This window comes from Falco rusticolus, chromosome 3, assembly GCF_015220075.1.
Source record: "Falco rusticolus isolate bFalRus1 chromosome 3, bFalRus1.pri, whole genome shotgun sequence".
NCBI classification, from domain to species: Eukaryota; Metazoa; Chordata; class Aves; order Falconiformes; family Falconidae; genus Falco; species Falco rusticolus.
The window spans coordinates 113,750,086-113,763,050 of NC_051189.1; the positions used below are offsets into that span (position 1 = coordinate 113,750,086).

The 12,965-nt window shown below is 54.8% G+C and overlaps 1 protein-coding gene across 2 annotated transcripts; it reads left to right on the plus strand.

Annotated features, from left to right (window-relative positions):
* Positions 1 to 1,912: 1,912 nt before the first annotated feature.
* On the plus strand, positions 1,913 to 10,922 carry MECR (mitochondrial trans-2-enoyl-CoA reductase). Of its 2 annotated transcripts, none has more exons than XM_037381392.1 (10): positions 1,913 to 2,127; positions 5,464 to 5,561; positions 5,708 to 5,839; positions 7,404 to 7,547; positions 7,633 to 7,735; positions 8,007 to 8,109; positions 8,395 to 8,468; positions 8,930 to 8,990; positions 9,411 to 9,483; positions 9,790 to 10,922. In XM_037381392.1, exons 1-10 carry the CDS (start codon positions 1,997 to 1,999, stop codon positions 9,948 to 9,950), a joined length of 1,080 nt encoding a protein of 359 aa, XP_037237289.1. In that variant the 5' UTR covers positions 1,913 to 1,996; the 3' UTR covers positions 9,951 to 10,922. The 2 variants fall into 2 exon arrangements, with proteins under 2 accessions (XP_037237289.1, XP_037237290.1); XM_037381393.1 differs by lacking the exon at positions 1,913 to 2,127 and adding an exon at positions 2,579 to 5,105.
* The last annotated feature ends 2,043 nt before the right edge of the window (positions 10,923 to 12,965 follow it).

Sequence of the window (12,965 nt, forward strand, 5' to 3'; positions counted from 1 at the left end):
CAACATCCAGGCAGGGGGCTGGAAACCAGCTCCAGCACCCCAAGGGGTGGTCGTCGACCCTGACTTTGCCAGCCCCAGCACTCCTGTCTATCTCTTTTTTAATGCCATGTTGAATTTAACACCACAGAAATGTCTATATTGAATTAATTGCCATCCCGGCATCGGCCCGGGGAAAGGGGGAGATGCGATGCCACATGTCAGGATCTGGCCCACCTCCTCCCGTGGTGGATTCGGCTCCCGGAGGGTGAGCACGCCCCTCTCCCCCCCCGCCCCTCCCTCCAGCCCCTCAGCCGCTCCCCCCCCCCGCCCGGGGACAGCAGCCCGTGTCACGAGCGGTGCCGGTGCTCTGTGGCACACGGGTGCGTTGGCTCGGTGGGCGAGGGGCGGCTGTGGGGGCATTTGTCAGCGGTGATTAACTTGCCAATCCCAGGAATGTCTGAGGACTTTTACACCCACTCCGGTCACAAGCGACGCCAAGGTTCCTCAGAGTGGACAAAGGCGGCGAGAAGAGCTCTTTGTCTCCCTGCTCCCCCCATCTGCTGGCAGAGCCCCCCTCGCCCCCCCTGCAGCAGTTGTAAACCTGACCCCAGAAGAGAAAAGAGGCAGAAAAATCCTCATCAGCACCTTTAAAAAGGATTCTTTTCCAAAACTGGAGTTTCCCTTCATGTCAAACCTTCCAGCCACATGAATTCACACCCCCCAAAAAATGTTGTTTTCCTTTTTTCTCAAAAAAATAATGTGAAATACCAAGCATGTTGGTGGTTACAATCTTCTATTTCAAAACACTGCAGCCTTAGGGACGAGTCATTTGAGTCCGAAGGGACCCTCTCCTGCAGCACCCAGGATAATTTCGGATGCCCGCTGGGCCATGTCACTGGGATGGGGACACACTGGGGAGGGCATGGACTGGGTGGCGGGAGATCTGAGCATCAGGTACTTCTCGCTTGGATATCAATTGATTGCAAAGGAATTTTATGGGAATAAAATACCAGGGGCTTCAGCATGGGACTGGGGGAGCACGAAGGGAAGGGCTGGATTTAGGGGTGATGCCGATGGCCATGGGTACCCAGCCAGGCCACCCCGCCGTGGGCTCGCACCCATGCAGCATCGCCAGGAAGCTCCGGTTCACGGACCACCAGCAAAGCTCCAGGGCTGACACGGGGAGGGCTGGCGGTAATGAAGGGATCTGCTAATTGCGCTGAGAAGTGGAGTGCAATGAGCAAACTGGGGTTTATGTTGCTGCTGCCGCCCAGGTGGGGAAATCCAATCTCTCCAGGAAATAAGAAATTGTTCTTAAAATCACTGTTCTGCGGTGGCAGGCCCATCGGTAAGGCAGGCATCTTCACTTCCCTTTTTTCCCTCTGACCTAATCAGTTTTAACTGGAAGAATAAATGAGACCTTTCCTTCAAGATAATTATACAAAACATTGAATTAAATTACTATTAGGAATTTTTACCTTCCCACTTGTGTCAGGCAACTGTTGTTTTAAATAATCATCTGATGCACATTTGTGGTGCATCTTTCCAGCGAGCGTGTACATCCCTTACAGGCTGGAAGCCGGTGGTCCATAAATCAGAGGAAAGGGGCGCTGTCGTCCCCCGTTCCCCCCCCACGCCCACCGAGGACCCCCCTGCCAGGGCTCAAGGGATGCTCCTGTGCCCATCACCGAGGCCCCTGGGCTGCCACGGCTCGGCACAGGGCGCTGGCGCAGCCTCCAGCACGGCTGATGTTTTCGGGAGTGGTTTGGGATAAAGCAGCCCCGAAGCAGGACCCCGGCCCCGGCGGTGCCGGAGCCCCCCGGCCCCCCCCGGGCCGCCCCGCAGAGACCCCGCCGGCTCATCACAGCGGTGCCCGGGCCGCCTTAAGGCGGGGGGCGGGGCCGCACCGGAGGGCGGGGCTGCGCTCGTGACGCCACTGCTGGCCGCGCCGAGCGGGGCCGAGCCGAGCCGAGCCGGGCCGAGCCGAGCCGAGCCGAGCCGAGCCGGGCCGGGCCGGATGCAGCGGGCGGCAGCGCGGGTGCTGCGCGGGGCGCGGCCCCCCCCCGTGCGGGCGCTCTCGGGCGCGGCGCGGGCCCCCCCGCGGGGGCTGCTCTATGAGCGGCACGGGGAGCCCCCGGCCGTCGTGCAGTAAGGGGGGGGGCGGGGAAGGGAGTGCACTGCGGGGGGGCTGTATAGGAGGTGCATTGCGACGGGGTGCAGGGGGCCTTTACTAAGGGTGCATTGCAGTAGGGCGTGCAGGGGGGGCTCTAGTGGGGATGCGTTGCAGGGGGGGCTCTAGTGGGGATGCGTTGCAGGGGGGGCTCTAGTGGGGATGCGTTGCAGGGAGGTGCGGGGGGGCTCTACTGGGGATGCGTTGCAGGGAGGTGCGGGGGGGCTCTACTGGGGATGCGTTGCAGGGAGGTGCAGGGGGGCTATACTGGGGTACATTGCAGGGGGGGCTGTATTGGGAGTACATTGCAGTAGGGAGTGCTGGGGTGCATTGCAAGGAGCACAGGGGGTGCAGCTTGGAGCAAGGCTGGCGTGCGGGTGCAGCAGGGGCATAAGCGTGGGGTGGGGGCTAGCAGAGGGGTGCAGGGTGGGGTGGAGGTGCAGAGGAGGCGTGTGGGGCCCGGGGTGCTGGCAGGCTGCTTTCGGAGTGCATTGGTGGGGGGGGTCAGGGGTTGCCCACCGCAGGGTGCAGCTCCCTGCAGGACCCCCAGGCAGTGTCAAGGGGGCTGGGAGGGTCCCAGGCACACAGGGGGTCCCTGGGGGTGCTCCCATTTCCCGCATCCCACAGTGTCTCACAGGCAGGTGCTGTGGGGGGTGGGGGGCCTTGCCTCCACTTCCCCCACCCACCTGCTGCTGCTTCAGTTTGCCTTAAAACCACGTGTTTTCCCCAAAAGCCCATTCCTGATTAATTTGGGGTACGATGAAGAAGTTGGAGCCACCAGCATCGCTGCACCCTGACTTCACCCTTGGCTGCATCACACTGAGGGGGTTTCTCTGGGGTCCCAGCTCGAGGACCAAGCCAGTGTCGCAGCTCTCGGGGCCAGCGACTGGCACCTGGTGCTGCGGGATTTTCCTTCTAAAACAGCCAAAAAGCCTTGTAAGGGGAAAGTCACATTTTGGTGCGGTTTAGGCCCGATTATCAAGGGAGGAAACAAACCTTGAGGACTTGCTGCCCTGCCCCGCTCGGACCGACTGAGGTCACCCCTGGAGATGCCGGAGGTGCAGCCCATTGTGTGGGTGCCCCTGCAGCCCGAGCCCCCGGGGTCTGGGGGGGATGGACGGTTGCTTTTTCCTTATGACCATTTAATTGTGCAACAGTGCTCGTTGCTCTTGAGATTTGCTGCCCCATCGCTTGTGCAAGGCCGGTCTTGGGCTTCACCACTTCTTGTTTCTGCAGATTTCTGAAACTATCCAAGTTCCCGTAACACTAAAGTGGGGCAGGACAAGCTGTAAAATCCCCATCCAACGGAATAGTGTATGGTATTTTTTTTACACAACCTGCTGAATTTGTTAAGATTATTGAGCGTTACTTTGCTTGGTGACATGGGATTTTGTTGGGTGGTTGGCTTTTGGCAGCCTCCATTAAAAATCTGTCCATCTGTCTAATATAAATCTGATATTTTTTTTAACGGGATGGCAATTGGAGCTGTGGGTTTGTGCCCAAGCCAATGCTGTGTGGAGATGCTGCGTGGTATTACCTTTAACCTCAATATTTAACTTCATTTAAGAAAAAGGAAGGGGTTTCAATTAGTCAGATATGCAGAGGGTGGCAAAACTCAAAATTATTTAATTGGCTGCCTAACAAGGCAGAAAAATATATACAGCATGGAGACAGCATTGCTGGGGGCCAGAGAGCCAGAGGCATGGGCATCCTTCAACAGCAGTGCCTGCGGGTGGGTCCCCGTGTCTTGGAATGCTAATTTTTATTTTCTTTTTAATCTTTTTAAGCCTTAAACAGGATGGAGCGTCAGTGTTTTCCTTCCAAAGCCTTGCCATTCAGCTTGAAGCTGGTTTGCAAGGAGCTAACTTCATCCAGCTGATTCTGGCAGGCAGTTTGCCCAGCAGCTGCTGCCGCTCCTTGGATGCTGGACACACACCTGGCTTCCAAATTCATAACCTTGCCAAAAACTGCATGGATCTGGGCAAAACCCACCAAAGTCAGGACTCTTGGTTGTACTGAGCAGCTGCGGGGCTGTATTCTGCACCTTGCTGATGCCAAACTCTCCAAGGGAGGTTTTTGGACCCTGCTGGGAGCCTGATGCCCATCTCATCGTCCAGATTGCTAATTAGGAGAGGAAAATACTTGCAAATGCCGGAGACCTGCCCCTGAGATGAGTGTGCAGGGCTAGGATAGCTGGAGTGATGGCAGAGGGCGGTCTTCCATGATGTGGACAGAGGGTTCTGTGCTTGGGGGTGCATCTGTATAGCGAGGGTGCTCAGCGAGGGTGCTCAGCAAGCATTCAGGCTGTGGGTTTCTGTTTGGCTGGCTGCTGCTGAGGAGCTGGAGCATGGTGACCTCTCCTGAAGCCGGCACTGGAGCGCATGTGGGGCCGTAGCTGGAGCTGCTGCCAGCAGTGCAAGTTCCCGTGTGCTGACAGCCGCCGGACACGTGCACGCTGCTGTTTAATTAAAACCTCAACGTCCTCTCCCAATCAGCTGCACAGCTAGGAGGAGGGAAGGGGGGAGCCACTTTGGCAGCACAAGCCAAGCCATGAAAAGAAATTCAGCATCTTGTTCCTGGTGACATGTAGTTAGCAGCGTGTAATTGCAGCAAAGAGCTGCTCCCAACGTTGGCAGCCTTTGCGAGCCCCTTTGCGGAGCCCCCAGCTCGTTTAAATGTGGTTAAAATTGCCTTCGTCTTGCCAATGGGCACGGCCAGGTGGGTTTGCCCTGGCTGGGAGGTGGGTCAGGCTGTCACCAAGCTCCCAGTTGCTCTGTCCCCTTGGTCTGTGGCATGGTGCTGATGGGTTTTATGGAGGAACTTCCCCCCTGCTCCTTGCAAGATCCAAGGTATCCCAGAAGTTTTATACTGCAATTCCCTAGGGCTGTGCACGCCAGGAGGATGCGTTTGAGGCAGGGAGATGAGCTGGATTAACCAGCCCTCCTCTTCCCTTGGTGTAAGAGCATCTTCATCATGTTTAAAATGGTCTTGTGGCAAAAGGGTTGGGGATGTCATCCCTCTCAGAGAGGCTTTTTTCTGTGCCAGGACTCTTCAGGGTTTGTTCCTAACCCTGGCTGAGGGTGTGAGGTTTAGGGGTGGATGTAGGCACTGCTGCTCCCTGGGGCACAGGAGTCTTGGCGGGGTCATCGAAGTCCAATGTTGGGTTTCTTCACTCGATGAGACCAGGCTACAGCAGTATAGGTGACATGGGGTACAGGGTGCTGGTTAATGTGTAGGTGATACAGGCATCTCTCTCCAGAAGACATCAGACTGGCCAGTGTTGATGCACTTTTCCCTTGTGTCTCCCTGTTTAGACTAAAGGACCTCGAGGTGGCCAAGCTGGGGGACTCCGATGTCCACGTCAAGATGCTGGCAGCCCCCATCAATCCTGCTGACATCAATATGATCCAAGGTAACGTGCCGGCCGTGTCTTTTTTTGCGTATTAATTCTTGCATGGTGCTCCCAGTGGGATGTCTTGGAGGGCCTGAAGACGGCTCCTGGGATGGGGAGGGATGGGGTATGATGGGGTCTGCAGCTTACCTCCAGCTTCCCGGCAGGGACCTACGCCATCCTGTCCCCGCTGCCGGCCGTGGCGGGGAATGAAGGTGTTGGGGAAGTGCTGGAGGTCGGGCGTCGTGTGGCAGCTCTAAAACCTGGGGACTGGGTCATCCCGGCGGATGCTGGACTCGGTGAGTGCATACCCTGGCATCCTCGGTGCTGGGAGCCATGGCACCGCTGGGTCCTTACACACCAGCAAGCTACTCCTCTGCATCCCCCCACCTGCAAAGCATCTTCTCGGGATTTTTGGGGTGCTTGAACCCCCTGATTGCTTACCAAGCCTGCACAGAGAGCAAACCCATGGCCATGCTCTTGTGCGAACCGATGCTTGGGGAGCTCCATCCTGTTCCAGGACCCCCCAGCACCATATTTGTTGGGTGTCTATAGAGCCACGTGCCTCTCCTGCTTACAGCAATTACATCTAATCGAATGTGACTTAAATGGGAAAAAAAAAAAAAAAAGCCTCATTAGAGAATGCTGGGCAAGGGAGGCAGCAGTTGGAGCCCCTTCTGTGCTGTATTAGCCTGATCATAAATATAATGGGCTGGATTGTCTTGGATGAGAAGCACCGGGATAACTGCTGGAGCTGCGCAAAGGCATCTTCATTTCTTACCTGTTTATATCATGGCTTATGTTTTATTATTTCCACCACGCATTTTTATTTTTAATGTGTTTTTTCTTTAAAGCAAGCTCAGTATGTGATCCCCAGCGACTGATGCTGCTCATCCTCTGCAGATGCAGGGGAGCTCCAGGGAAGGATGGGGGGCTCAGGGGAAGGGGCTGCTGTGCATGGGACACATCCAGTGCAAAAATCTGGAGCACTCACAATAGCAGCGATAGCAATGCCGTTGCTTATGCTAAACCTGAATTTAGAAATAATCCACTTTTCTGTAGCATAGACCCTTTATGGGGCTTCTGCGCCATTCTAAAGCATTGCAGCAATCTGTGCTTCTCTGGAAACAACTGTGTTTTGTCACATCAGCTTAGAGCTTCTTTAAAGACCTGGGATAAAGCATTTAACCTGTGCAAGGTCACGGTTACATCTCATTACAGTTTTCTCCTTAATAGTGCTCTGGTGGGAAAGCATGGGAATTTATTTTCCAACCAATGTCTCTTGTGCTTCTCCAAAATGCCAATGGCCAGAAAAATGGCTGGTTCTGGTTCAGTGTAACAGATTGGTCTCTGCTTATTTTTTCTTAAAAGGCTTTTTTGCTTAATGGGAGAACGAAAGCTATCTAGTTAAGATCCAAATGTCATATTTTTAAACATAAAAAAAAAAAAGTAAATGGATACTAGGGGGCTAAAGCGGATATAAGTATAAAGGGAGCGAATCGAACTAAACTGGATTTGAATATATGGGCCCGTCTATAGGATGGGGAGTGTTTCCATTACCTCTGCACACTCCCTGCGCTCAGGGAGCCCCAGCCTCATTATCCCTCTGGGAAATGATTGGACTTTGCTGGGTGATAAATCTCAGCAGGCAGTGGGGAATCTACTCCCTGCCTCTCACAATATTTTGGCCGTACCCATACAGGAAAATATTTCATAATTCGCTCTCCAGGGTTTAAACTGTGCACAGCATGGCAGTGCTGCCACGACCAGCATTGCAGCTATGGCCTGAGTTGCAGTCTCGTAACGTTTTCCTTTCCTTGCTCACCTTCCTGCCGCTCTGCCTGCAATGCTCTGGTACCCCAGGGACGTGGCGGACACACGGGGTGTTCCCCGAGGAGATGCTGCTGAAGGTGCCCAGCGACATCCCGGTGCTGTGCGCCGCCACCTTGAGCGTCAACCCCTGCACAGCGTACCGCATGCTGGCTGACTTCGAGACCCTGGCGCCAGGTATGGCTTCACCAGGTGGAAAACAAGGGGGGTGGGTTGGCCAGTTGCTTCTGCAACAAAAAAATCAGGATTTATTTATATCCAGGTGACTCTATCATCCAGAATGCCGCCAACAGCGGCGTGGGCCAGGCTGTCATCCAGATCGCCAAAGCCTCCGGCATCAGGACCATCAATGTGGTGAGGGACAGGTGGGTCCCCTGAGAGAGGAGAGGGTCTCCTGCAGGGCAGGAGCTTCCCTCAGCCTGGGTCAGAGGCTGGCAGGAGGTCAGGCAAGTTTGGCAGCTGGATCTGGTCATCCTGGCCATCCAGCCCAGAATTTTGCTGTTTGCTCCTCCAAGGTGTCCTCCAGCCTCTGCCCTGTTGTCCCCAGGCTATGTCTGAGCAGGAGGGAGGAGGAGATGACACTCTGCTTTCTGCCTCATCTTTTGGTTTTGTTTTTTTTTTTTTCTCCTCCCTCAGACCTGGTCTCCCAGAGCTAGTGGAGAGGCTGATGGCCCTGGGCGCAGACCATGTCATCACGGAGGAGATGCTGAGAAAGCCAGAGATGAAAGATATATTTAAGGTACCTCAATGCTGATCCCACTGGAGAGACCATCCAGCGAGTTGGCGCTGTGGGGAGAGGTGCAGGGATGGTGGGAAGGACAAATCTCTCTAGATCAGGATTTAGCCCCAGAAGTGGGGGGCTTTTGCTGCTGCCACAAGGTCCAGATCATAGATTTTAACTCTATGACTCTTAGCTGCCCCCAGGGTAAACGTTGAGGTTAAGGCAGTTGCCACCTCAAAAACCGCAGTCCCATCCTCCAAAGGAGCCCTAAAATTTGGGAACCTTCTTAATAAACTCTTGCAGAGCATCCCGAAGCCCCGGCTCGCCCTGAACTGCGTTGGAGGCAAAAGCACTACAGAGATGCTGCGGCATCTGCAGTAAGTTTGGCCGGGTGGTGGCTCGGGCACGGGCTCAGGGACAGCAGCCAGCCCTGGAGGGTCCTGCTCCAGAGCCCTCGGAGCACAGGAGGTGGCTGGAGTTGCTGTTAGCTGATGGTCATTACTGAATTTTTGGAGAGGGGAGATGAGTGGAGAAGTGGGTTTGGAAAATAGCAGGACTTCAGGTTAAGCTGTCATTGCTGCGTGTCTCAAATGCTGCCAGTGGCTGGAGGCAGCTGAGGTCCAGTTATGAAGGTCCACCAGGTCCTGGGCAGGTGTAACTGGGGTATTTAGCTGTAAATTCAGCTAATGGCGCATGGGAGCGAGAGGGGAGCTCTGGAAAGTGGAGGCTGAGGGGCCTGTCGGTGCCATGGTGGGGTTGGGTACAGCAGAAGGAGAGGCTGCAAGGTCAAAGCTGCACGTTGCGGGTGGCACAACCCAAGAGCCCCTTCCTCTTCCAGGCCCAAAGGGACCATGGTCACCTATGGTGGGATGGCAAAGCAGCCTGTGATGGTGCCTGTGGTGAGTACTGGAGATGCTCTTGATTTCCCCCAGGACAGGTCCCCTGTGCTCCACTGCGGATGTCCTGGTCCCCTCAGCACCGCAGGAGCTCGGCTGTCCCCTGCCTGCAAACTGAGAGCTCCAACCTTTTTATTTAACTGCTGGGGTCCATTATGGGACAAGATGCTTTGCATCCCAGTGCAGGTCTTTTGGCTTTATTTATGGAGGATTTGGGTGGCTGTTAAATCCCCACCGGTGCCAAGCATCAAACCCACCCTGACTCCAAGCCTTGGAGTCACATCTCCACATCCCACTGGGCCCTGGCTCACAAATGAGAGCGCTAACAAAGGAGCGAGGAGCCTCACTGCCACCCTCCACGGCTGTCACGCTGGGAGGGGACACACAGGTCTCACCTGGGTGTGTGGTTCCCTCTCTCCGCAGAGTGCCTTCATCTTCCGGGACGTGCGGCTCTGCGGCTTCTGGGTGACCCAGTGGAAGAAGGACCACGCGCAGGGTGAGCTGGCTGGGTGCTGGGGGGCGGCACAGGAACCAGTGCCAAACCACCACACCGGTGCTGTCCTCTTTATTCTTACTTGTGTCACAAGTGCTGATAGTCCTCAGCATGGCTGAAACAGGGGCGCTGGGCGGTGTGGCTTGGGGAGGGACAGCGTGAGCCACCGTGCTGGGGGCACATGCCACATGCCTGAGCTGGGAACCCATCGCACCCCAGCATCCCCTGGGTAGCATCAGGCAGGGGTCCCTGGGGACAGGCGATGGCTCTGGGACACGTGATGGTAAGAGCTCCCCCCTTCCCTTGCAGACCAGAGCCTGGCTGACATGATGGACGCCTTGTGCCAGCTGATCCGGAGGGGTCAGCTCACCGCGCCAGCATGCACCGAGGTCCCGCTCCAGGACTACAAGGCAGCGCTGGAGGCCACCATGAAGCCCTTCACGTCCTCGAAGCAGATCCTCATCTTCTGACCTGCAGCTCAACCGCGGCGGTGGGCTGAGCCCACTGCTGCTTCGCCACAGCCAGGCTTGCCCTTGCTTCCTTGTCCGCAAACAAGAGATGCTTAGGTGGAAAAAAACCCCTCCAGATCCACTGATTTTTTTCTCTTTTTTTTTTTTTCTCCTTTTTTTTTTTTGTTGTTGTTGTTGTTGTTTAAAGTTTTTAAAGCAGCATGTGTAATTGCTTCTGGAGGAAGGCTGCAACCTTGCTTTAGCTGGGGGGGGTTTGGGTGGAAGAGAAGGCTCAGGGAGCCTGGGGACAGCGGCTCGCTCAGCTCAGGGTATCCAAAGAGCAGCAGCTCCCCCCTCTCTCATCTTTTTGGGGCTAAGCATGTTGCATTGCAGTCCCCTGCCTCCTTAGCAGCTGTCAGTGTTGTTCTGCTGTTTGCACTGTCCCTTCCAGGTGATTTTTGGCTGCTTGTGGGTGGCTCTGCAGGGTAGCAGGGGGCTGGTCACTGCCCTCCTCCCAGCCAGCACAGCCCTGCAGCCTCTGAGCCGCCTCCATGTCCCCCCTCCAAGTTCAGCAGAAAGTGCCAGGGGGTTGGGGGCACTCCCCACATTGAAATGCAGAGAAACCTCAATTTTTTAAATGGATTTTTTTATTGTAAAAATTTTTTATTTTATTTTTCCCTGCGCAGCTCATGCAGTGCTGGCAGGGGATGCCTGTGCCGGCTGGAGGACAAGGGCACAAAGGGCTCTTCCAGCCCTTGGCATCCCCTCCTTTCAAAAATGAGCTCGAACAGCTCAAAAAAAGAGAAATGCCAAGTTAGCGAGTACAAGGAGGCCTTTTTGCAGTACCTGGACTTGAACTCAGTTTTGCTGCTGCCCCTGCTGTCACTACTGATCGTGATGAGAACCTCATGGAAATCCATGTCTAATACGTATCTATTTTTTTAATACGTATATATTTTTTTAAGATGCTGCCAATAAATGTTTCTATGCTCAGTCGGGTGCGTGAGGGTGGGCAAGGGATGTGTGGCACTGAGGATGGGCACACGCAATGCACCAGGCTCCCTTGCTACCTGGCCTTTTCCCCATCCTAAATCTTGGGGATTTTCTATCCTATAAAGCTTTAATTACAATTGCACGTAAACAGTTATCATCCTGCTAAAAGTAGCAGGAGGATGGATGTGGTTTTGCCCCATTAGCAACTGTCAGTCATCAAAACCAGTGTTTTTTACCCCAAATCTGTGCCCCCAGACAGACAAAGATGCACTTTTTCCCCCCACCCAGTTATTGCAATGGGAAGGATGAGGCTCATCCTCAGGGCAACAAGAACCACAATTCCCTTCAAAAGCCTTTTCAAAGCACCATGGTGTTCATTTGAATTTCAATTTTTGGTCTTAATTATGATATTCAGCGGCGGAGTGAGCTGCTGCTCCTGTCCCTCTGCTCTGCAGCCAGCAAAGCCCGGGAGCAAGGGGCCAGTGCCTGCCTGGCGGGGGAGCGCCCGCCCAGCCTTCCAAGGTCCCTTACAAGTGGCAGAGAAACTCCAGGTTATTTATTAGCCATCATGTTGGTGGCCACCTGTCTACCCCTGCTCGCCCCTGGGTTTGGGGTCTGAAGAGGACAGTTCAGTCCTGAGCTGCAAGGGGGTGAGATGCTGTGGGTGTGACGCACGCCTTCACCCCTCCTTCCCCTAGCAGCTCCACCAGTAAAGCTGGAGCCACAACCAGTCTCATCCACACGCACCACAAGAGTGACAATCCCAAAGATGTGCTATAAAGCTTGTAAAGTCCGGTGGCAGAACAAGGTGGGGAGCAACTCCTTGAGCTCCTCTTGGGTGTGAGGTTCAGCACTGCTCAATCCTATTAGACAGCAGAGAATCCACATGGCAGTACCTAGAATAAAACCCACCCATTGTAGAGGGATGGGGTGGAATTTTGGGAACCTGGCTGCTCATGGCTTGGACAGGCATACTCTGCTGGGTAAGAAGCTGGCTGGCTGGGCTGCAGAGGGGTTGGCAGTGGAGTCACATCCTGCTGGTGGCCGGGCGCACGGGGTGTCCCATGGGCTGGGTGCTGTTTAATGTCCTCATCAGAGGTCTGGACCAGGGGGTTGAGGGCACCCTCAGGCAGTTCGCAGATGACACCAAGCTGGGTGGGAGTGTGGAACTGCTGGGGGGCAGGAGGCTCTTCAGGGGGGTCTGGGCAGGCTGGACCATGGCCAAGGCCAAGTGCATGGGGTTCCACATGGCTCCATGCCGGGTCCTCATGTGGGACACAGTGACCCCGTGTAACGCTACAGGCTGGGGGCAGGGGGCTGGAAGAGCTGCCCCTGGCCTGACGCTGAGCTGGGGGAGGAAGGGGCACGGAGCCCCCGGGAGCTCTGAGGGGTGGGTGGGCTCAGAGGGGCCATGGCTGCTGCGGCCTCCGGCTGGGATGTGCTGTGCCCCCCTGCGTGGCCCTGACGCCCCCCCCTCCCCCGGCCCAGGGCACTGGGAGGCTGTAGAGTGAGCAAGGCAGCGTGCCAACATTTGCTCCTGAGAACAACAAAGAGTTTACTCCTACTTACTCCTATATTAACTTGTTTCAACCTCAACGACTCCTACACTATTGTGTTTTCTAACTTGATGACTCCTATACTAATGTGTTTCTACCTCTGTATTCCTATACTACTGTATTTCTGCCTCTGCAACTCCTATACTACTGAGTGTCTACCTTCATACATCCTATACATAAACTGAGTTTCTACCTCTATAATCCTATATAACTGAGTTTCTACCTCTATACTCCTATATTCTGCGTTCCCGTTACCCCCGCAGCAAAGCCACTGTGCCCCAGCACTTTCCTGATCAGCAAATAAAGCGGGGTGAAAAAAAAGCAAGAAAAGACTTTGGGATCGTTAAGAGCACTATTAAGCGTGACATAAACCAGAAAAATTAATGCAAAGCATTCATCCCCCATGTTTATTTGACTCGGCAATAAAACCTAACAAGCTATAGAGAACTTTCACAAAATGTTCCGAGCTCTTACTCCTACACCAGGG